General features: G+C 46.1%; 1 protein-coding gene across 2 annotated transcripts in view; it reads left to right on the top strand.

Moving 5' to 3' along the window:
* The first annotated feature begins 348 nt into the window (after nt 1-348).
* Nucleotides 349-25,177, top strand: part of LOC146810138 (polycystin-1-like) — a 545,091-nt gene continuing 520,262 nt past the window's right edge. For both annotated transcript variants that reach the window (XR_014966550.1, XM_085617085.1), the window contains exon 1: nt 349-2,079. Coding sequence is in view for 1 of the 2 variants with exons in the window: in XM_085617085.1 (XP_085473211.1) it covers nt 1,511-2,079 (569 nt within the window). In the remaining variant the exon portion in view is untranslated. The remainder of the gene's footprint in view (nt 2,080-25,177) is intronic.

The raw sequence follows: 25,177 nt of genomic DNA, 5'->3' as shown, positions 1-25,177 counted from the left end.
AGAGCCTTAGAAACAGAGAATGACGCAGAGCGAGGCATCTGAAAACACAACGAAGGACAGAATGAGACACCCATAGAAACAAATTATTGAGCGGCTCCCTGGCGAATCTTTTGAGCCCTCTGTGAATATGAAGTAATTCGGAAGTTATTGACTGATACAGTCCGAGGCACACAGGCCAACAAGTGCTAATCACTGGTCTGGCCGCTGCTGCCCTCGCGCTGGACACCGGGGCTGAGGGGCGCTGCGACCCTCCCCCAGGGCCTTGCTGGGACCCTCCCCCGGGGCAGGGCCGGGCTGGGAGCCCCAGCCGCTTCTCTCTTTCCAGAGACAGAGCGGTACCTGCCCGAGAGAGGACGGGCGGTCAGGGCTGCAGCTGTTGGATCAGCGCCACCCTGCGGGCGGGGCCACCGGGGCACCGGTGGGATACTGGGGCAGAGCCGGGACTGATCCTTCCGGTGGCAGGTACAGGGGGCAGATAGCTAACTGCAATGCAGGGACCGCTATAGGGGTAGGTGCACAGGGGTAATGAAGGCAGGTGCAGACGAAGCGTACTCATACGGGCAATATACAGGGGCAGAGTTACAGGAGCTGCTCATTCCGGGGGCAGGTACAGAGGGCAGATAGCGAGACACGGGCAGGTGCACGGGGGTACTACAAGGCAGGTGCAGAGGAAGCGCACTATACAGGGAAAGAGAGTGGGGGCGACTGATTCCAGGGACAGAATTGGGGTCAGTTGGCGAGACATCGTATATGGACCGCTATAGGTGCAGGAACACAGGGGTGATACAGGGCAGGTACAGAGGAAGTGCATATTTACGGGAACTATAGAGGGACAGACATAGGGGCAGCTCATTCCAAGGGTAGGGTCCGCTATAAGGGCGGGTGTACAGTGGTAATACAGGGCAGGTACAGAGGAAGTGCATATTCACGGGAACTATAGAGGGACAGACATAGGGGCAGCTCATTCCAAGGGTAGGGTCCGCTATAAGGGCGGGTGTACAGGGGTAATACAGGGCAGGTACAGAGGAAGTGCATATTTACGGGAACTATAGAGGGACAGACATAGGGGCGGTTCATTCCAAGGGTAGGCGTGGGGGCAGATAGCGTGATATAATATAGGGTCCGCTATAAGGGCGGGTGTACAGTGGTAATACAGGGCAGGTACAGAGGAAGTGCTCCCATACGGGTACTCTGCAGAGGACCTGGTGGGCTAGACCTCTCTATAACCAACCGACCTCCGGCACTGCCCCCTGCTGTTGGGGGTGGGGTGGAAGGGACACCGACAGCAGTAGAGAGGGTGTCGGTTTTATAGACTGGTGAGGGCAGGGAGCAAGAGTGGGAGGTCTTTGGCAGTGTGAGGCAAGGCTGTGAGACAGAGAGTAACTTGGCATACCAGTGATTCAGGGTCAGAGGGTACACGGAAGGCACGCGGAAGGGAGCATTATGGGAGGGGTTCAGGAGGCCTTAGCCCTGCTGCTGTAGGCCCCTGCGCTGCAGCTGTGCCCTGATAATGCCCTGCCACAGGGTGGCGCAGAGACCTTTCTTTCTAGGGGGTCTTTTGAGCCCCGGTGGTGGGGAAGGTGTCAGGCATTTGATATTAGTTTTGCTGGTGATCACCTGTCCTGGAGCCCTCTGCAGAAGTCAAGAGACCAGACGTGTCAAGACCCCTCCAGAGGCGGCAGCAGACCCTCTCGCAGCCGGATACCTGGGGGCAGTGACCCCGAGCCAGGACCCAGGCGGGAGAACCGGTAGGCCGCAACCACTTGTGGTGAGCCAGGGCCCAGGAGCAGCAGGCCATGCGGGGGCATTATCCAGGAGCCAGAGCCCAGTCGCACTGCACGAGAGCCAAGGCCCAGGGACCCCGGGTGCCAGCGGAGGGCAGGTGGTACCGGTGGCACCTGCAGGATGCCATGATGCTGCAGGGTGTGATGTCTTGCCTGAAGTGGCACCAGAGGCTGCCCAGGCTGGCAAGCCCTGCCCATCTGGCTGTGTCTGCAGCTCCTCAACCGTCAACTGTTCACGAGTGGGCCTGATGGAGGTGCCAGCGAGAGAGTCGTGCCCCCCTGGCACAGTGAATCTGTGAGTACCTGCAAAAGGCATACATGTCTCGCTGTGCTCTCTTCTTTTCTTTCTCACTATGTGCTCTCCGAATGACCTCCTGTCAGCACTCTCGCCGACAGTCTTTTGGGATCTCCGCAGTCTTTTTGCTCTCACTGTCTGGCATGAATGCTTTAGTCAAGGGACTACATCTGTGCAGCCGCACTCAAACATGGCTCCCATCAGACTTGGGGTCATCTTATACCTTGAAGATATTATGCACAGGCTGGTTTTGTTTTTCCTGGTCCGGGTCTGGATTTGAGCCTTCTTACAGTCTCCTTTCTTATGTCTGTTTCCACCCCTTTTTTGTGCAATAACCACACTCCATGTTGTTGTATAAGCGTAAAAGTCCATTTATTAGGACAGGGCTGCTAACATTCTACTGAACTTTATTAACCCCTTCGGTGCTCATGACGGAACGGTTCCGTCATGAGCCACGGTTGAGCTGTGCTCATGACGGAACCGTTCCGTCATGACCACGCCCGCGCAAGATTCCGTCAGCACAGCGGCGGAATTTGCGCAGCATGGAAGGGGTTAACATTAACAATATCTCAACATTATGAATCTTGACATAGAACCAGATAGTTCCATTCTCCCCGCACCAATCACAACTCACCTGCTTCCAATTTCCCAGTAAGTCCATATCCTTTGCTTCATTTTTCCCTCTTTCACTCAATGACCTCACTTGCCCTACAAACCTCCCCCCTTGAAGATCCTTCCCTTGCTCGCTGCATCCCGCACACCGGCTTCAGTCCCCTGTGCTTCATTCCTCCCTACCCAATCAGTGGAAATGCCCACATGTGACTCACCACCCCCCAAAATACAGCCCATACCCTGCAACCTGCCCTGTGAATCGACCATCACCAGCAAACCTCCTACCACATGCAGGGTGGGCGGGAGGACCTTTTAAACACTTCCCCTCCTGTTGCTTGGCGTCAAGAGGAGGCCGGATATGCCTCTCCTTACGCCTATATGGTCCACAACCTAACCCGCCCTTCCACCTAACTAACTTACCTATCCCCACCCTGTTCTGTGGCCAGCACGAAGCACCCTGGGGGAAGACTGGTCTGCAACCTTCAATTTTTCCCGGGTGGGGGAGGGGGGCGAATATTCTCTTGCAACGTCCTCTGTTGTGTTCCCCTACTTTGGTCCAGTTTCTAGCCTGACGCAGATCTGTAAACGCTCTCACTTTGCACCCACATTTTATGATTCGCATTGTTTTCCATTCCACGTGCCTTTCTGGCTGTTTGTGCGTGTGTTCGCTCCCGCTTACTGAGTTGGTTCATCCTCACTGGGGAATTCTGGCAGAGACTTGCTACGGACTCAGCTGCTTTCTGAGGTGCCAGTTGTGCCCTCGTGTAAGGAATGTGGCATGTATGTTCTGTGCAAGTGCAAAGTGTCATTAAGGTTACAATAAGTGATTAAAGTGGAAAGTTTCTGTGATGTCCTCCTCCAGCACTTAAGATTCCAGACACTTTCCGTTCTGGCAGTCAGAGTCCACCAGTGCTCTCTGCTCCTGGTTGTGGCTTGTCCATTTCACAGTTCCCTGCACGATAGTCTCTGTTCCGATTACTCAGGGCCGAGGGAAACAAATAATGTGGGGCTAGACATCTTTAAGCATAAGTAATATACATTTGCTGCATTTACAACACAAAATAGTTTCTACCTCAAACGCTTCAAATGTTATTAAATGTTCCTCCCACGAGATGCAGCGCCTACCCTCAGAAACTTCATGGATGTGAGCTGCTCACCATCCGCTATTGCTTGCTGTAACTGCCATTTAAAAGTTACAGTGTGGCTCAGCAAATGTAAGCGTCCCCGTTTCATGGACCTGGAAAGGACTTTTTTTGTCCGCAGCAGGAAACAAAAACAAGTAGCACTTAAAAGGAATCCAGACACGGTGGATAGGACGATTCCCTTGTCACGATGTTTTAAATTTGCTATTTAATCTTGAAATCAAAGACACTCATCTCAAAACCGCAGTCATTTTAACATAGACACTCAGAGTTTAGACAAGTAATAATATGTTTTATTTGTTTCATTTTTCTCTATTGTCTCAAATCCTACATTACTTTAGAGAGACACGTAAATAATGAATGTTAAATGTAATATACTGCTTTTCTGAGTTTTTTGTTTTTTTTAAAGGGTAGCCAGATTATTCATAATTTAGTCAACCTGCCGCATAATTTCAGCCTCCAGTTCTGCATAATTCCAGTGGCCCTCCTCTTACTGTGCTAGGCCACTCCCTGCCTGCGCCAACCCTTAACATCTCTGTCGACAGCTTCTCTCTGCTTTTGTATCACTTACAGTCCTAGAACTCGTGTCTCAGTCAGTCCAGCAGGCTCTGGCAGTTATTGTTTCTTGCTCTCTTCCTGGCTTTGTGTTTGACGTCCGCTGGGTAGTTTCTCTCTCTTAAATTCAGGGAAAGAGAGGTGGCTTGTTGGTCAAATTCAGTGATAGAGCTACAATTACGCCGGATCCTCAGGAACTGGCCATAAGGTAAGTTCTCCCTCAGGGCCTTCTGGTGGTAACTTTCAAAAGAGAGGAGGCTGTTGCAGTCGGTTTCCTTCTTGGATGTCCTCGTATGCAGTTGACCCCTCTCCAGGGATATCATCAGGTCAAGGAAGTGGATCTCCTTGCAGGATATTGTTCTGGTGAAGCGCAGGTAGGGGTTCAAACCATTAATCCAATCATGGATTGCAAAACAGGTCTCCTCCGTACCCTTCCAGGGGATGAGGATGTCATCAATGTATCTCTTCCACGTCAGGATATTTTCCTGAAATGGGTTGGAGTCCGTAAAGATGTGGAGACACAAAATGTGCCATGTACAGCCCTGCCAGACAAGGTGCAAACGTACTACCCATGGAGGTACCCTGTACTTGATGGTAAGTAGTGGTCCTGTAAAAGAAGAAGTTATTTTTGAGGGTGATGGTGATACAGTTAAGGATGAAGTCCACGGGGGTGTTTGTGGGGATGTCTGTATCCCGTAGAAAATTCTCCACAACCTCAATGGTGGCGTCTTGGGGGATGTTCTTATATAGCACCTCGACGTCGAGCATCAGCAGGAGGTTAATTTCCTCGATGCTGGTCAGGCTCAGGGCATCTTGTGTATCCTTCAGATAGGCAGGTGTTCCTTGGACCAGGGGTAGCAAGAAGAAATCACTGAACTGGCTTAGGGATTTCAGGAGAGATCCGATACCCAAAACAATAGGACGTCCAGGTGGTAGAACGATGCCCTTGTGTATCTTCGGAAGGAGATAGAATTATGGTATCTTGGGGTTGGTGTTGACAAGGAATGATGCTTCCTGGGGGGAAATCCAACCCTCATTCGCTGCTTCATTCACCTGGATTCTAATGTGAGTCAGAAGGCGTTCCATAGGATCGGTGTCCAACTTTTTGTAGTATTTGGCATTGTTCAGTTGTCGTGTGCGTTCCTGTTCGTAGTCACTGGTGTTGAGAATCACCGTAGCTCCCCCTTTATCTGCAAGTTTTATGGTAATGCTGTCGTCTTCTTTGAGGGAAGAAATAGCCCTACAGAGGCTATTTCTGATTGTTGAATGTTCCTTTCTTCTTGAGTTAATTGGCTTGCTTCAAAACCGCTTTTTCAAAAGTGAGGACCTCACTGGGTACCATGCTGGACGTGTATTTGGTCCTGATGTAGCGCCATGGATCTTTTAGACCAATCAGGCGCGAAACATGTTGATCTTTAGTTACTTAGGCACCTTACACCTTTTTCAGTAACTCACGACCTTAGGGGTCTTTTAATCTGACAAGGGAACCTATATAATAAATGTTACGAACCTCAGGTATCCCTTAGCCAGTTCTATCCTTCACACACCCATTTACCACTCACATAGGACCCTCTCTTCTCACACTCATCTGACAGCTGTCTAAACAAAAGATCTCCGCTAAAGTGGGGGACCTGTAGGGCATTGCAGCGCCGGCCCGACGAGGAGCAAATACCCGATGATGAAGCTTGACATCCTTCTGGGTGTGTGAGGGCATCAAGAGACAAGACTTATGCTTGCCTCTAGCTAGTGAGTTCGAGACCTAGGATCCTCATCCTCCCCTTCTCCCTCATCTTTCTGTGCATGGGCGACTACTTGCGCCCACCACTGGAACAGTTACCCCCCTTTTTTGATTCGTGACTAGCACAAGGAGCACGGGTACTGGACCACAATGAGCTCCTAGTCCCCCCCTTGTTTTGGCACATCTTTTTCATTATACTCTTCTATCCTGGCACAACTTAACTCTGCTCAGCAAAGGGGCCCAAAACTCAGATTCTATATTTTTTCCAGCCCGAGGTGTTGCCTCAATATGAGGACTGGTAGGCGCAACATAAACAAAGTCCAAATACTTCCCCTAACAAAAAGAAAGACTTCCTGGCCTTACCAGTGCTTGTTTTTCTTCTCCCTTGTCTCTCTGGTTCCCCTCCCTTCACTCTCTTGCTTCTCACGTCCCCCTATTGGTTTCTCATGCTTTTTATTTTTTCTCTAGTGATTTCAGACCAACTGTCATAGAGTTGCTAAGTTTGCTTCTCGCAGTTGGCGTGGTGCAGATAGTCGCAGGCTGGTAGTAAAAGTTGTGTTAGTGAGTTTTTCCCAATCACGTGCTCTCAGCAGTCCCTGGTTCTGCCAGTAGAGTTTTTCTTCTGCCCATGTATGATACCAGTTAACTGTGTCTGAGAGTAGTGAATGCAGGTCCCATGTGGTGCAAGTGGGTGTTGTTTCTGGGTCGTGTCTGCGGGTGATGGACTAGGAGGTGGCGGGTCCTAGTGTGTGTGTTTTCCTGGTGCCTGTACTATAAGTACTATCCCTGTGTGTTCTCTCTTAGTACTGCCCTTAGGTGGTACCTGTCGCCCCTTGGTGTTGTCCCTGGGTTGTGTTCATTGCCACTACCCCCACAATGCTGCCTCATTAGTGTGCCATTGGGGGATATTCATGAGTGCTGACCGAGGTTCTGCCGGTGGGTGCTGTGTGTGAGGGTGAGTGATGTTTGCGATCCCTGCTGCTTTCCATGGGTGGTGCCAGTTGCTGGTGCATGTGGGTGCTGCTCTGTGCTTCCTGCCTGTGCAATCCTGAGCGAACGTTCTTACTGGTCCCACTTCTCTGCTTCTGTTTGTCAGTTGTGTTTCCCCCAAGTGTACCATCGCCCGTGGCTTCCGTCCCTGGCTGCTGCCTGCTGTTGGTGCTCTATGGTGCTGCTGCCGTGAGATGCCTGGGATAACTACCTCTCTCACAGAAACTGTTTCAAGTTCTTGACTTTCCTGTGATAACCTACTGCATTCTGGGGGTTGTAGTCTTGATTTGCCCATATTGCGCTGATTAGTCTAACACGCCTAAAAACAGTGAGTTGTAGGTGAAAAGTTCAGGACTGGAGACAGAGTCCCTGAGGACCCAGAGGGAGTCGGTCGCCCTTGTGGTACTCATGGGTGATTGCCTATGGGAAGCTTGCACGTTAAAGGTGCCCATGTGAATTTTAACGCTCATCGTGGGTGCCTCTAGGGAATACCTGTAGGTGCCACTGTGCACTGCTGCTGAGTAATAGTATGTTTGGGTAGTGAGTGGTGCTCCAGGGTACTGATCCGACAGCTGCACCTGGCTTCCAATTCCTGTGTCTTTAGGCGAAGTCTTCTGGTGATGCACCGCCGCAGAGTGCTGCTCCTAGATGTTTCCCTTCGGCCCTAGGTGGCTCGAATCAGAGGCGCAACTAGAGCCAAATTTCGGTGGGGGCTAAGAAAAAATTTCGGGGGGGGGGGGGGCTGAGTCTTTTAAGCCATAGGCAGAGTGGAGCTGCAGGGGCTCTTAGAAGGGGTGAAACAACAGCGAGGCCTCATTAACATGCAAAAGGTCTTTAAAAGACCTGTGAAGTGCTCGGGTGCGGCTGTGTGTGCGCCGGGAAGCTGTCTCATCCCGGGCTGCCACACGCGACGGGCGGGAGGGCTGAAGCCCTGTGAGTCCAATGGGTGTTGCGCGCCTGGCTCGAATGATGTATGTAGCGCCTCTGGGCCTGCTGCTTCGAGCAGTGTCTCTGGCTGCTGTCCTGTGCCGGGTGGTGTTCCTCAGTGCTGCCCCTCTAGATGGCCCTGGACGCTCCAGTCACCGTCTCTCGTTCGTGCCCCTGACCGGGGCTCCTGTGTACTGCCCCCGGGGTAGACATTTCTCCGCGCGCTAATCCCCTGCCCGCGCCTCTCCCAGGGCAGGTGGGCGGCAGGCTGCCCGGGACGCCGGCGGTGTGGAATGTCGGGGGAGCCGCGGAGCCATGAGGCGGTGCCCGGGAAAGGAATGCAGTAGCACTCGATGTACCGTGGCCTCTGAACCCTGGAAGAGGGAGGAAGCGGAGCCACATACCTGAGAACACTGGGCAGGACCCGACCGTCAGAGGCTGAGTGACCCCCCCCCCCCCCCACACACACACACACACGAGCACCCACAATGATGTCACGGTCTGCAGTTACAATTCAATGCCATCATACCCGCACACTCACACTGGCACTCCCACACTGCCTCCAAAACCATGCCACCATTCACACAGACACTCCTACACAGCCGCCAACGATAACCTCGACATACACTGACACTAAAACACCTTTCCACCTTCCACTCAGGCACCGCAAACCTGACAACTTCCACAATGACACCCGCGCGCTGGCGCCCCCCTGACTACTTCCTACACACAGACACCCCACTCTGGCGCACCAAGCCATTGCTCACGCAATTGGACTGACAGACTCTCATATACACTGACTCCCCACACTTCTACACCATTGCAATAGTATCCCTCGCCCAACCAGCACTGACAGCCCAGGCAACACCCTTCCCCCTCACACTCCACACACACCGAGCCACGTGACGCTGTCACTGCACACCGACCAACCCCACCTTCACACCTCCCTATCACTACCGCACCCACACTGGCAGGCTCCCCAGACTACCACCCTGTCTCCCGTGACCCTGCCACCCGTCAGTACTCCGCTCGCCGGATGACATCTTCACCAGGCATGCCTCCCCACTCAATGAAACACTGGTACTTCTCTCACCGACCCCCCTCTACAGACATTGATACACCTGAGGCTCCTTGCGCCATACTGTGTATTGTCTCATTTAAATGTGTAAAAACACCTGGGCATCGAGCAGATTGTTTTCACTTTGGCCATTTTGAATTACATCGCTTAATCGTCATGGTATTTTCGCATCACGTAGAAGCGTCTTAAGAGAGCGGAAGAACGCGAGCAGCAGTGAGGGATCGCTCTGCGGACTCCATTTACAAACCAGTATGACATGCGTTCCTAGAGCCAGGCGGGGCTGATCAGGGGCGTCGCTTGGTCACTGAGATTGGAAGGGGGGGGGGGGGGGGTGTTAGTTTCAGATTCTGCAACCATCACTCAGGATTGAATGTTAAAATGCACGATACACAAGCAGGGCACATGCGAAGGGCTTTAGGGGCAGTGGAACGGGAGAACAATACAGCATGGTGGGGGTACCAGGGGAGAGAAAACATCCTATTTAAAATAGCCAACATTTTCGAAGACTTTTAAAACAGAGAGAGGGAGAGTGTGTGTGCGTTTTGTTTGTCTGCGTGTCTGTAAACATTCCTAGTGAAATCCGACAGACCCCACACCATCCCCAACTGAAAGTACCTGTACCCAACTACTTACCAGAAAATATTTTTATTAGGGGGGTGTAACAACCCCGCTGAAACTACTCCACTGGTCCTGATTCTGGAAACAGACATGCCCTCAATGCCCATCCACACTCTAGGCGGCCACCAATGAAGCCCTGGCTCTCCAGGAGCATGCTCACATGGAGAGAAGGCTCTCCCAGGAGTGTGGGCGGGTGATGGCCCACCCAGAAGCAGCAGAAGATGCCATCAGAAAATACTTTGCAGAGTCCACCCAGGCCAGACAGAGGTGCAACCCCCGAGGGATGGGTAAGCTACCACTTGATGGAGGCCACCCAGGAGGGGTGGAGGCCCAACTCAGTAGTATCACACCTGGACTGCCGTTCTATCTGTAGAACACGGTACTACAAACCTCCAATTCCTCTCTTCAGCCCTTTCCTTTCTCTCCCGTGCACTCTCCCGTGCACTCTCCTCTCTTACCGCCCTTACCTCTCCTGCTCCCTCCCTTCCTGCCAGTCAGAGGGCTTTGGCCTGCTGTTGGCCTATCCTGTATTTTTTATTAAAGACACCTCCACCCATAAGGTTCCTCTGTCATGCCCTCCGTTTTCTTTCCTTCTTTCCGTCCTCTGGCCGCTCTTTGCCATCTCTCTTATCCCACCATGAGCCCTTCAAAGTCATCTCAGGTGAAATAAATCACTTTATAAATACCCAACATAGCAAATCAAACCTTCAGCTGACATGAGTTCTGGAGTTTAAGGACATATAGCAAAATACATCCGTGACTCCTGCCAACCACAACAACGTGCCAGTCATGAGCCATGCTGCGTGCATGCGAGAGATGGAGGCTTTTAAGCCTACTCTACGAATCATTGCACTCCCACCAGATTCTTTACTGTTTTAAGGTTTTAGAAGATTCTTAAAATTGTAAACAATGGGTCTATAGCGCCTGCAGCGGAAGGAAAGATCATATCACTTTCAAACCTCATTGCCATGACTGCAGTATACCTCACCATTACAAAACAATGGGGTAACCCACGCAGCCGAAGGACCTGGGCACAATGTGGTATAAACAACCAAATGGCCCTAACGGACAGTATATAGAAACAACACAGGGTTTGATGCTATTTAATTTAGTTTACCCTATGTTTATTTTTTATAGTGTCTGTTAGGACCATTTTGTTGTTTGTACCATATGCAGTATACCTGGGCAGGCTTAAAACAGTATAATTTTGTGTGTTCTCTACTCTTTTTGCTGTATTATGACTACCACAGAACCTACTGATTCAGGGCATTGGCTGTTTGTGGTTTTTGGACTTTACCCCAGGAATGACACCCCTGGGTTTATGATAATATCAAATAAGGTCTCCCAAATTCATCTGAACGAAGTTTAAAATCTTCGTTAAATGCTGAGTCCATTTGCCATTACCAATAACCTTAAGCCCAACATTTTTCTTAAGCTGTTCAAGGACATCATCAGAATTTTAACGCCATCCCAATGTTTATGTTTGTGTTTGGGATTTGTAAAGCGCATAGCTGGCCGAGGGCTTCCCCGCGCTGGTGAGTGCTGAACTGGGTGACCGTATCAATGGATTTAATAAGGGAACAACCAGGTCTTGAGTTTTTTTCTAAAGGTGGTTTTATCTTGCAGTGTTCTAAGGCAGAGTGGGAGACCGTTCCACAACTTAGATACCAAGTGTGCAAATGATCTTCCCACCCATCTTGTTCTTTTCGTCCTGAAGAGAGGTAGTTGAGAGGATCTTAAGAGTCTGACTGGAACAGACAAAGATCCACTAAGAAGGGGGACCCCTGAAAACTGATACAGGCAGGGCTACCAGGGGAATCATCAAAGTTCAAGGAGAAAAGAGAGTACCTGCCATGAATAGATCAAATTGAGGCCCTAGAGAGGGGTCCAGATACTATAGAGACAACCACCAAGAGGCAAACCGGATCAAGGTAGAAGAAACAAACAAATAGGGTCTAAATAAATTAGAATATTTTTAGAAAAAAGTCTTTTTTATTTTATTTTATTTCATCATTGTTATTTACGTAGATGTGAAATTCATTTTTGATACATATAATAAGAAATTGAACAGAATAAATCAAGAAGAATAGTGAAATAAAACATCAAAGTAATGCAGTTTTTTATACAGGAAGTTGCTAACAGTCCCAAAGGTGCTCCTTCAAACAAACAAACATTCATACCATCACGTATCCAACAACCACATCAAAAAACATATAACATTAATACATCTTTATAAAAACATACATCAGATTGGAATAATTGTTTAACAGTTGAAATCTGCAGAATAGATGGACTTAAAACAGTCCAAGCGGCTAAAAAGGCACACAAACAAGCCACGTTGGTAGTAGCCGGAAGTGCGATAGCAAAATGCCAACGCGCGTTTCGGTGAACAAGCCCCAACGGGGGCTGCACCTTCTTCAGGGCGAAGGAGGACAAAGATGGTGGGACAGGCACACCTGTAAACAAGCAAGATATGAACAATAGGCAAAATAGGCAACTCAAAATAACATAATATCATAACGTGATCATTTGACTGCCGTTGCAAAAGTAATCAAAGCTCCAATGATATTCAAGGGATGCGATTAATAAATTACAAAAGGGTAAATCAAGAATAAACCCCCAACATGCTAGGTACGATCTAAATACGATGGATAAGTTTTCATACAAGCGGTTTGCCAGTGGTAGAAGCAACAATATATAGATTTGTAGGAATAAGGTGAAAAATTGGAATAAAGTGCAACATGGGAGACAAACATCCATTAAACAGTGACCAGTGAATATAAAACAAAGGAAACATAGATGTGCTCCGAATAGACAAGTGAACAAAACCTCGTGGTGAAAAAGTATAAAAAATGTGTGCACCAACACCAAACCTACTGCATCTCGAGACGAGAATGACGACCTTATATCCCCTCGGAATAGAGACAGAGCGGGTCGAAATAGTGGAAAAAAGGAAGGTAAATAATATCAATACCATTAAAGGCAAGAGGAGCCAAAAACAGCTCAAAGGTCACGCGTTCTTCATATCGAGAACTAGACCACAAGCGGGTTCTCAGACGTAATACGTGACCGCCCCCGATAGCGGTAATTTTTCAGAACGATAGAGAATGTCTGCAGGCAGATGAGTGCCTCACGGGATCCAAGACCTGTAGGGTTATGGGGGCAACAGTTAAAGAAAAAAAATATACATAAATATATGAGTACTGAACCCGCAGGGCAGGTAAAAAAGGGGGGTGTTAAATATCCCCTACCCGTGGTGAGGTCGTCCCTAGGTAGGAGGAACGGTTTTCCCTTTGACAGGATATGAGATGGGTGTACCAGGAGTCCCTCGGTCAACAGAACTGATACGACTTTTCGGTAAGTAGGAGACGAGGGAGGGTGCACCTAGAGTAATGAAGATAAAACGAAGTTAGCGTCTCCCTCAGAAAGCCAAATGGGCTTGAAGAGGTCATCACCTGTGGGGGAGCACTTACCAAGTTTGATTCGACTGGCAGGCGACCAAGCGGATTTCGAGCACAGACCTCTGCGGAGACACGGACGATCGGCGGCTTCCGGGGAAGGACAGGTTGCTAGAGGGGACGCCTTCTTTTATGTCAATGTGGACGATCTAGTGGCCAATGACAGGCTAAGGGTAGGAAGTAAGGAGGATACACTAGATATAGACGAGGGACTCCTGGTACACCCATCTCATATCCTGTCAAAGGGAAAACCGTTCCTCCTACCTAGGGACGACCTCACCACGGGTAGGGGATATTTAACACCCCCCTTTTTTACCTGCCCTGTGGGTTCAGTACTCATATATTTATGGATATTTTTTTCTTTAACTGTTGCCCCCATAACCCTACAGGTCTTGGATCCCGTGAGGCACTCATCTGCCTGCAGACATTCTCTATCGTTCTGAAAAATTACCGCTATCGGGGGCGGTCACGTATTACGTCTGAGAACCCGCTTGTGGTCTAGTTCTCGATATGAAGAACGCGTGACCTTTGAGCTGTTTTTGGCTCCTCTTGCCTTTAATGGTATTGATATTATTTACCTTCCTTTTTTCCACCATTTCGACCCGCTCTGTCTCTATTCCGAGGGGATATAAGGTCGTCATTCTCGTCTCGAGATGCAGTAGGTTTGGTGTTGGTGCACACATTTTTTATACTTTTTCACCACGAGGTTTTGTTCACTTGTCTATTTGGAGCACATCTATGTTTCCTTTGTTTTATATTCACTGGTCACTGTTTAATGGATGTTTGTCTCCCATGTTGCACTTTATTCCAATTTTTCACCTTATTCCTACAAATCTATATATTGTTGCTTCTACCGCTGGCAAACCGCTTGTATGAAAACTTATCCATCGTATTTAGATCGTACCTAGCATGTTGGGGGTTTATTCTTGATTTACCCTTTTGTAATTTATTAATCGCATCCCTTGAATATCATTGGAGCTTTGATTACTTTTGCAACGGCAGTCAAATGATCACGTTATGATATTATGTTATTTTGAGTTGCCTATTTTGCCTATTGTTCATATCTTGCTTGTTTACAGGTGTGCCTGTCCCACCATCTTTGTCCTCCTTCGCCCTGAAGAAGGTGCAGCCCCCGTTGGGGCTTGTTCACCGAAACGCGCGTTGGCATTTTGCTATCGCACTTCCGGCTACTACCAACGTGGCTTGTTTGTGTGCCTTTTTAGCCGCTTGGACTGTTTCAAGTCCATCTATTCTGCAGATTTCAACTGTTAAACAATTATTCCAATCTGATGTATGTTTTTATAAAGATGTATTAATGTTATATGTTTTTTGATGTGGTTGTTGGATACGTGATGGTATGAATGTTTGTTTGTTTGAAGGAGCACCTTTGGGACTGTTAGCAACTTCCTGTATAAAAAACTGCATTACTTTGATGTTTTATTTCACTATTCTTCTTGATTTATTCTGTTCAATTTCTTATTATATGTATCAAAAATGAATTTCACATCTACGTAAATAACAATGATGAAATAAAATAAAATAAAAAAGACTTTTTTCTAAAAATATTCTAATTTATTTAGACCCTATTTGTTTGTTTCTTCTACCTTGATCCGGTTTGCCTCTTGGTGGTTGTCTCTATAGTATCTGGACCCCTCTCTAGGGCCTCAATTTGATCTATTCATGGCAGGTACTCTCTTTTCTCCTGGAACAGACAAAGATACCAGATTTCTGAGCTTCACTGGACCTTTGTTCTTTATGGCCCTGTGTGCAATACAAAGGGATTTGAACTTGATTTTTGCCTCAACCGGTAACCAGTGGAGCTGTTTGAAGGATTCTCTTACTGGAATGTGCCTTGGAACCTTTAGCAACAGCCTAGTTGCCGCATTTTGCTCGACCTGAAGTCTCTTTTTTACATACTTAGACGAGCCCACATAAAGACAGTTGCCATAGTCCAGACGCAAGACTATGAGGAACTGAATCACAGTTTTTCTTAAATGATCTGGGATCAATGCTATTATCTTCTTGATAATTCTAAGTAGCCCAAAGCAGATTCCAGACAATTTGTTTGCTTGACAACCCATTGCAAGGGGTCTATCCAGCCAAATTTTCCAGTTTTTTTATAGGAGATTTGGGGTCAGGTTTTTAAAAAGTTTTGTATAGCATGAACCCGACCCAAAGAAATCGTTTATCAGAGAGCTTTACATGAGCACCAATTACATTACACAAGGACACATTCATTTTTGTTAGGCGCTGGGAAATTAAGTGATTTGCCCTGAATCACAGGATGTTGAGCATCCCCAGCTTTGAGGTCACCGCTCTAACCGTAAGGCTACATCCTCTCCCCAGGTGGCGCATACTGTTTTGCCAACTATCCGATGGTCTGGGTATACCAGTGTTTCCTAATATCATTAGTCCTGTCTTGTCGCCTTTTAGCTTTAAGCAACTGTTCGACATCCAGTTGGCCACTTTTTCCAAGCAGGGTACTAATTGTTGGTTTCCAGAATTAGGCTCATATGTCAGAGAAACAACCAGCTGGATATCGTCTGCATAGGAGACAGCCTAGATGCCAAACTGCTGCACTATGGTAGCCAGCTGTCGAACGTAAATGTTAAACATCGTAGGGCTGAGTGACGATCCCTGTGGCACTGCACATTTAAATGGCAGACTGTCCGAGAAGCAGGTCTTTTCCATAACTTGGTAGGATCTGTTTCCCAGGAAAGAGATGAGCTAATCCAGCGCTCTGTTCTGAATTCCTACTTCCCTTAGCCTATCTTTCAAGATGGTATGATCAACGGTATCAAACGCCACGCTCAGGTCGAGCAGTAGGATAGCTGCGGATCCTCCATTATGTAACAGAGCTTTAAGCTGCTCTGTAACCACCAAAAGTGCCACTTCTGTGCTATGCTGAGCACAAAAGCCTATCTGAGTTGGATGGAGAATGCCATTGTCCTCCAAAAAACTGGCTAATGACCAGTTGACGTGTTTCGCCAGAAGTTTAGCCAGAAAAGGAAGTAATGATATGGGTCGAAGGTTGCCAAGTTTGACTGGATCTGAGTGGGGATTTTTCAGTAGAGGTTTAATTACTGCGTGCTTCCAGTGTCTTGGAACCAAACCCACGTCTAGTGAACGATTGAGTAGCTCCATTAGTGAAGGAAGAATGACATCTATGTCTTTGAATAGGGTATGCGGAGGAGCAGGGTCTAGTGGGGATCCTGATTTCGTTACCCTTATCAGGTTACGAATAGTTTCTGTTCATCAGGAACTGGTTCGGTAGCACCCTGAAATTGGTTGTAAATATTTGTCACATTTTTGTGAAAGAAAGATGTTATTTCACTACTTCTTTCTTTTGTGGCTTATGGGAGGATGTTACTTTCTTGAGGGGTGGTAGGGCTTTAATCACTTTCAATAGTTCCTTCGGGGAGTTTGAGGCCTGCACAATTTTTTCCTCATAAAATTTAGCTTGAGCTTTCTTTATTTCGTTATGATAGGACCAATGAGTCCACTGGAGTATATGGACAAGCTGTTCATTAGTAAATATTTATTTTGTTCCTGGATGAAGTTCGCCCTTAATTAAGGAATAATACTCTGCAACTAAATTGAACCACAACAGAGATTCTTCTATTAGGACCAAAGTCAAGTTAAAAAATCTCTTGTAATTGCCCAGTATATCCCCCGAAAAATAGTGCAGAAAACGTGCATTCTGGATGCATGAAGTCTTATCAATCGACTACCCAGGTAAAACAAACAGAAAAGTGCATTACTTTCAAGCTTAGATTTTGACAAAAACAGATCCAATGTGCTTAACAAAGATTCTGGCAGACTTTGATTAGTTCTGTTGCTCACTCAAGTCTGGACAATGGGAACTTCCTACATCTGGGTTTTGCAAAAAATTGAATCCAGGATCATGCTCCGACAGACGCTGGAAATATGTGTAACGTCTAAGGTTTTTGTGTAATGGCAAATATTCAATTAGAGTGATTCTAGGTCAGTTTGTTGAGTTATAGGAAGTTAACACAAGGACTTCTTCGACCTCTTGTTCGACTTTCACAAGGCAAAGGCGCTACATCTCCTTAACTGAGAAGCTGGAGTAGAATCATGGTGTTCGGTCAGGTTGTGAATCTGTAGTGTTAGAGCTGGTTATTGGGTGGTGGTCATGTTGTGAATGTGGGGTGTTAGGAGCTTGTTGTTGGGTGGTGGCTAGGTTGTTGATGTAGAGGTTGATTAGCTTGATATTTGGTGGCTCTTAGGTTGGGGATTTCAAGGGCCATGACCAGGAATCCCGGTGGTGGTCAGGATAGAGGGTGAGAATCTGGATACTTGATGGTAATCATGCTTTGAATGTGGAGTTACTGGAGTTGGATATTGGGAAATAGCTAGGTTGTGTGCTGGGAACTGGTATTGGCCAGAGGTCAGATTATGAAGGGCAAATAGATGGGTATTAAGTAGTGGTCAGGTTGGGGATGTGGATGGCTAGGTGGATAATGTGTGGGGCTAAAAACAATTGTGAGCCTACAAGCTATTTTTGGGTGCTGATCATATTTTGGATCTGGAAGGCTAGGAGTTGGATGATGCTTTTGGACCGGTTGTGTATACAGAGCACTAGAAACTGGATCTTTGGTCATGTTATGTTATGATAACTTACTTTAGTGCATGAATCACCTCCAAAGAGGTATCTCAGCACTATCGATAAGCACAGGATAAACAAAATAAAGCACCGAGAAATTAAAATAATACTGTTTTAAGCAATTTCCTGAATTTAACATAGTAAGGACAAGTGTGCATATGATGGGCAAGGCATTCCAATAACACGGGGCCAAGTAAGGAAAAGACGGTCCACCGTTTCATGTCAAGCGAACATGAGGGACGATTAGCAAGGCTTTGCCCTTAGAGTGCAAATTCCTAGCTGGACAATAATAATTACGTTTCTGGCATAGATGACTAGGGCCATTGCCCAATAATGACTTATGCGTGAGACAGCATGTTTTCAAAATTGTCCTTTTCTTAATATGTAGCTAGTGTAGGGCTCTCAAAAGAGGCTCAGACGTGGGACCGGAAGGGAGATTGTAAACACGTCGTGCAGCAGTATTTTGGATAACTTGTAATCTAGCCATTAAGGTCTATTTTGCAGATGCAAGTAGAGCCTTGCCGTAGTCCAATTTGCTGATAATCAGAGCCTGAATAAGGGTTTTCCTAACAGAGAGAGGAAGATAAGAAAAAGCTTTCTTCAGCAGGCACATCATGTTGAAACAACTACCACTAGCGGCTACAACCTGGTCTTTCATAGGCAAAGACTGATCTAGTATGAGGCCAAGATTCTTAACTGCCTATTCGGGTATAGGGGCGTGGCCTAAATGTATAGGCCACCAATCTGAGGACCACAGTTTCTGTGCCTTCCAAAACAGCATGCTCTCTGTTTTCTCAGGTTTTAATTGCACCAGTATTTGACCATCTAGTCTGCAATTGCTTTCATGCCGTTTGAGAACTGGTCTTTGCCAGTGTCCAGGTCTTCCTCAAAGGAAATGATGGGCTGAGTATCATCAGCATTTAGATATAACTTCAAATACAAAGGATCTAGAGATGGTAGCAAGAGGGGCCACATAGATGTTTAAAAGTGTGGGGCTTAAACAAGAGCCCTGTGGAACCCCCTTATCAATCAGCATAATGTGTGACTTGAAAGTGCCATGTTAGAGGGTGTTTTTTACCACATAATTTAGCGCAGAGATTTGCTAGCTAAAATAACAAGACATACGTGTGAAATGCAGAAACTGAGTTGAGTGGCACTATTTATTCAAACAATTTAGACGCAAATGTCAAAGACACATCATTAATCAAAAATAACACTATTTAATCTAGTAAATTACAAGTGTCAAAGACACATCACAGATCATGAGCAAAAACATGCAATCTAGTTAGTTTAAAATCACGGCAATACAAAGAAAAAGATAGCGAGAGAGGAAATGAATAGCAAAGTACAATGAAGCATTACTACCTCAATGAAAATGCTAAATAAAACGGTTAACTGGGAGCACCATCGTCGTGAGAAAAAATAAACTGCACGAGGTGTCGACGAATTGTAGAGTAAGCAGTTGTTTTATACATTTCTAATGATGGACTATGGACCCCAAGATCTATTTTTGGCAGGTGCTTGACCGTAGAACATAACAAAAGTTTGAACTTTTTATCAAATACACTTTGCATCACCTCTTGGAAGCTTTAAGGTGGAAACTCCTTCTAAGGCTATTGTTTATTTTAAGCCCTCTCGCTATTTTAGTTATCAAAGCTGCAGAAAGTCCCAGTTGGCCCCCACTCCTACTCTTAGCCCATCTAGTCTTCTAGATGACAGATGCATCCTGTTATTGCTACATATTCTTGATGTTCAGAAAAATGTACACGTAGAGGACAGGGGCTTGAAGACTTGTTCAGCAGAAAGACAGTGACCTGAGGTTATTGGCCTTCATAGGAGAGACCTATCTGAAGTTACTGGAGGGTGTGAGGCCTAATGCCTCTGTAGATGCTTAAGGCATTGTGGACAATTGTAGCACAACCCTGTCTATGGGCTGGCAGGGACAATTGAGACTGGAAAACCTCTGTCCAGGGAGAGCCTTATGGAATCCGTAACTGCAACTAAGGTGGTCTCTGTACTGTGGGAGGATCTAAACCCAGATTGAGATTGATCCAAGATCTGTTTTTCCTCGAGATAATTTGGTTGTTGGGTATTTATTAAACCCTCACACAAAAACGGTTCAAAGCCGGGGGGTCTCAGGGAAGATTTAAAGACCGCACAAGGTTTTTTCCCCAATACCAGATCAAAAAACAATACGAAACCCTGAGGTCTACAAATGCAAATGATTAAATCATGAAGTGAAGTATGGAAACAGACTACGCCCATTAGATTATTACTAAACTCATCATTTGTGGATTTAGTCTATCCTCTAGTGTATTTCAAAACATCCCTGAGCTCCTCCCTCTCAGAGAGGGGGTTGTAGCCCCCAGAGGAACTAGGTTTTTCCTCTGGGAGGAGAATCCCAAATGATGAAGCATGTCACCTATGGTGAGTGAGGGATTACGCCCTATAAAGGTATTGCCTTTAGTAATAATCTAATTGGCGTAGTCTGTTTCCATACTTCACTTCATGATTTAATCATTTGCATTTGTAGACCTCAGGGTTTCGTATTATTTATTAAACCCTACAAAGACTTGCCCAGAAGAGGGAGCAATGAGGTAGGAAGTAATTTGCTAGATTACTAGGGTCGACAATTGCTTTCTTATGTATAGGTACAACTTGTGCTGATTACCAAGCAAGGGGAATATTCGACGTGTCAACAGATAAATTGAACAGTGCACAAATAGCAGGTGCAATCTGATGGGAGAGTAGAGCTGAGATCCATGGATGACATAAATCCAGAGGAGAGGCTGATTTGGCTTTTTCCAAAACCTTTTTGAATTTTTTTTTGCAGAGTTATATATAGCGCGAACTTGACCCGAATTGGGTATCAGAGCACTTTACATAGCACCAGTTATGTTCCATGAGGACATACATTCATTTTTGGTAGGCACAGGGAGATTAAGTGATTTGCCCGGAATCACAGGATGTTCAGCGTCATTGCCGAGACTCAAACCCAGTTCCCCAGGTTCGAGGTCAACTGCCCTAGCCGTTAGGCCAACTCCTTTCCCCAATCCCTTTTGGATCTGCTCAGTGAAAAAAGATGCAAACTTTTCCATGCTACAGCTACAATTCAGAGGAGGAGCATCATAGGTTAATGCCTCAACAGACTGCTCCACAGGCATAGTACATTTCAGATAGATATGATTTATTTTATCCTTAAAGAAATCCGCTAAGAAATTACATAGGTCTTGCAAGCTTGAAATAGAAGAATTGCCTCCTTGCTCAATTAGAATAATAATTTGGGATTTGCATGACAACCTAATATTTTGGTGATTAGAGGACAATGCCAATTTGTATGCCTCTTTATTTTTCTCTAGTTTTTTGTCCTTCTCCACCTTCTTTCCAGCTTTTACAGGAGGACTTCTCTCATCTCAGCTTATTAAAATACCATGGAGTCCGAGGATGTGTCAGAGTTTTAGACCTAGTCTTTAAAGGTGCAATGCTTTCATGCCAATTTTGAGTCTTGTTAAATTGTGCTAAAGCTGTGTCCAAGTTTAGGTCCTGGGTGGGAATGGAATATTCAAAGGCTTTAGAAAAAGAATCCGGGGTCACCGACTGCCATTGTCCGGAAGCTCCCTGGCCACCAGGTTTAGGCTTGACTGTCCCATCAGTTTTGTGAATCTGGAACCGGATCAAACAATGATCCTTCTAGGTGAGAGGTAACCGAGGCTCACAGGCAACCGATCAGAGTTAGTAAAAATTAAATCAAGAGTTTGGCCTGCAGAGTGAGTGGGGCCTTTTAGTTCCTGATGCAATCCCAACAAGATTAGGTTTTGATAAATTGCGTAACTTCAGGGTTAGAAGAGTCTTCCCTATGGTAATTGAAGTCGCCTAACAAAAAAAAGTTCTTTACTGACAAAACATGAGTGGAAATGTATTCAGTAAAGCAGTGGCTGAACTATTTCTTTGGACCCGGAGGACGATAGACAAGTACTTCTTTCCAGTAATCTCCAGAAGGGAACTCACTTTTAAAAATGCTAAATTCAGCCCAAACAGCCACTAAAGTGTCGATAAAAGACACACTAATAGTGTCCTGACAAACTGTGTCAATACCACCTCCCACTGTAGCCTCTCTGCCCAGTCGAAGCATATAGTAATTTCCAGGCAGAGCTAAAGTGACTGACGGAAGGTTAGTAGGGCTCATCCAAGTTTCTGTTAAAAAAACAGATCTCCGGAGACAGATAAATTAAATCTCAGAGTTTTGTTTCATATTTTGGTAAAGATCTTATATTGCAGAGCCAAAAAACCTGGGATGGCCCAGATGATACACTATTCTGAGAAAATGAGTGGACTGCCACCTGACTGACATGATTAGCAACAGTAGCATTGTTTACTCCATGGATATTAGCTTTCGTGGTATCACATATACAGGAAAAGCTGCACTTTTGACAGGTCATAGGGTCCTCCAAACAGAGCGAAAATCAGCTAGTGCTTGGAGTAGCTAAAGAGGCTAGAGGTGGATCTCTAAGCTGTTGTAAAAAAGTAGCAGAATAGTAGATTCTGGTGGAATCACTGGCCTCTGTAGTAAAAGGAGCAGGGGTCCTGGTGACGTTCGGGTGCGGACAGATGCAGATGGACTTGCCTTTGGCGCGCCAGCAGAGAAGACCAACAATGTGGCAGCTACATCAGTACAACTTGGCCTTAACATCCACAGGGTCAAAATCAAGACCCTGAAGGCTAACACAGCCAGGGCAGCTACAGTCACTCTTGCAGGGGATGCACTGGAAGAGGTTGAGACTTTCACCTACCTGGGCAGTGTCATAGACAAGCTTGGCAGCACAGACGCCAACATCAAAGCAAGAACTGGAAATCAAGAGCTGCCTTCAGTCAGCAAAAGAAGATCTGGAGCTCCAGGGACCTAACGCAGAAAACTAAGATCAGACTTTTTAAAAACAACATAAAATCAGTCCTTCTATATGGAGCAGAAACTGGAGGACAACAGTGACCATCACCAACAAAGTACAGACCTTCATCAACACCTGTCTGAGGAAAATCCTCCAAATTCACAGGGCAGACACCATCAGCAACAAAGACCTCTGGCAGCAGACTTAGCAACTCCCTGCCCATGAAGAAATCATGAAAAGTTGCTGGGGCTGGATAGGTCACACCTTCCACAAGTCAGCATAAAAAACAACCGGTAAGCCCTGACCTGGAACTCTCAAAGGAAAAGGAAGAGGAAGAGTAGAAGAGGAAGGCCAAGTAACACCTGGCACCAAGGATTCGAGGTTGACTGCAAGGAGATGTGCTACATCTGGAGTCAGATTGAAAGAAAAGCCCAAGACAGAGATGGCTGGAGAGTCCTGGTTGACGACCTATACGCCAGGAAGAGTAGGAGGCATAAATAAGTAAGTAATAGTCTGTAACATAGTTGACTTATGCTGGATTAGAGTTAATTAGAGTATAATGTGCTTCAAATTGCAGTGATGGTGTTTATATAGAGAGGAGAAAAAAATAAACAGAGAGAAGGAGGGCACCCCAAAAGCAAACAGCAGTACTGGTAAGGCTATAATACATGGGTTTTTTCTATACACCCTAACACTAGGAGTAAAAAGGTTAATAACAAGCAAATGACTAAGAGAGCCACATTAAACATTAGCTATTCAAACAAACAAAATGCTGCCTATTCAAGAAAAATATAGACTTTCACAAGAAGAGACAATAGTAGCAGTTTAACAGCCAACCATTATTAAACATGTTTCCTGAAAAATCTGTTTCAAACACTTCATTTCATAAGGAAATACACAGAGAACCTCATACAGAAAGAATATGCTCAACAAATTGTTGAAAAAGCATTCCATGTGAAAAGAAAACTGTTTATTTTCATAATAAATCAAGTCTAAACCCTTGACTGTTTCATTACAACATTTATAACACATAAACTACAGAAGAAACAACTACGATTTTAACAGAGCGCTATTGCTTTCTGAAACTTGGCAGAGTTTCTAAGGATTTTGGTGGTATTTAGTAGAATAGGGCCGTGTTTAAAGCCCACTTTGTGTGTGTAAAATTCAAGTCAAAATGATGAAGAAAGCACTCCAGGTGGCTGAGAAGTAGATTAAGTTTAATGTGGTCAAAGGATCCCATCCATTCAGCAGCCAGCGTCAGAGGCAACTGACCAGTTTTCAACAGCATCTCCACTTCCCCAAGTTCTATCACAATGGTACAGCTTCAAGCATACACAAGATAAATACAGAACTGTGCTAATGTAAAACATAGATAATTACACAATACTACACACCTTCCCCCTTTATACTAAACTAAAGGAAGGTCGAGCCAAACACAAAACGTATATACATTATAACATGAAGCATTTAAAATAATTTAAAATGTAAAACATAAATATTGATAAAAAAATACATACTACATCTGATAATCATTAAATTTCAGCGGTAGTCTGGTAATTCTCTTGTCTTTTGAATTATTACTATTCTTACTTTCCTCTGCAATGTTTGTAGGAGAAACATGCAAAGAAGGACCTCCCTCATCAACCTTTAACTTACTATTCTTTTTTTTTGTTGTTTTTGAAACCTTTATTACAGAATGCAAAAGATATACAAAGATGGGCCTACAACCTTCAGGCCGGCCGCTAGCAAACAGTGAGAGCATAAAATACAGTCATTAAACACAAGCGGCAAGTGATAAAGGTCCCAGAAGTCGAGGAAAGCGTTGGCGGCCACACCGGCCGGACCCCCCAAATGGCGGTTTCATTTTTTATAAGAAACCACAAACAAATCCACAAGGCAGCAAAAGTCAAAGCAGCATTATGAGCTCCCCTGGGGAGGACCCTACCGATCCACAGGAATAGGGGGGGGGGACAGGCCGGGACAGAAACAAAGTAGACACAATGCCCAGAACCAAGGTGACGAGCAGACTAGGGAGACTGGGCCACTGCCAAGTCAGGCGTGAGCGGCGGGGTACAAATCCCGCCACGATAGGAGTTCCAGGGGCCCCACACCTTCACCCATTTCCCAGGCTTACCTCTCGCCACATACACTACCTTCTCCCGAAACATACACCAATCCATGTTGTCCTTCCACACCGAAACCGTTGATGACCTCTGGGAGCCCCACAATTGTGCTATGTCACGCTTGGCCACCATATATCCCAGAGTCACCCACCACGTCTGCGGCACCGTATAATCAGTCGGCTCCCACACATTTAGCAGACATCTCCTAGCCTCAGGAAACAGCGCCACATGCGTGACCGCTTGCAACACCGCATGTACACCACGCCAGAATCGCGCCACCTCCGGGCATTCCCACAAAATATGGATGAAGGTCCCTAACAAACCACACCCACGCTTACACAGCCCAT

This window comes from Triturus cristatus, chromosome 7 (assembly GCF_964204655.1).
Source record: "Triturus cristatus chromosome 7, aTriCri1.1, whole genome shotgun sequence".
Taxonomy (NCBI): Eukaryota; Metazoa; Chordata; class Amphibia; order Caudata; family Salamandridae; genus Triturus; species Triturus cristatus.
This window is presented reverse-complemented; position numbering and strand designations above follow the sequence as displayed.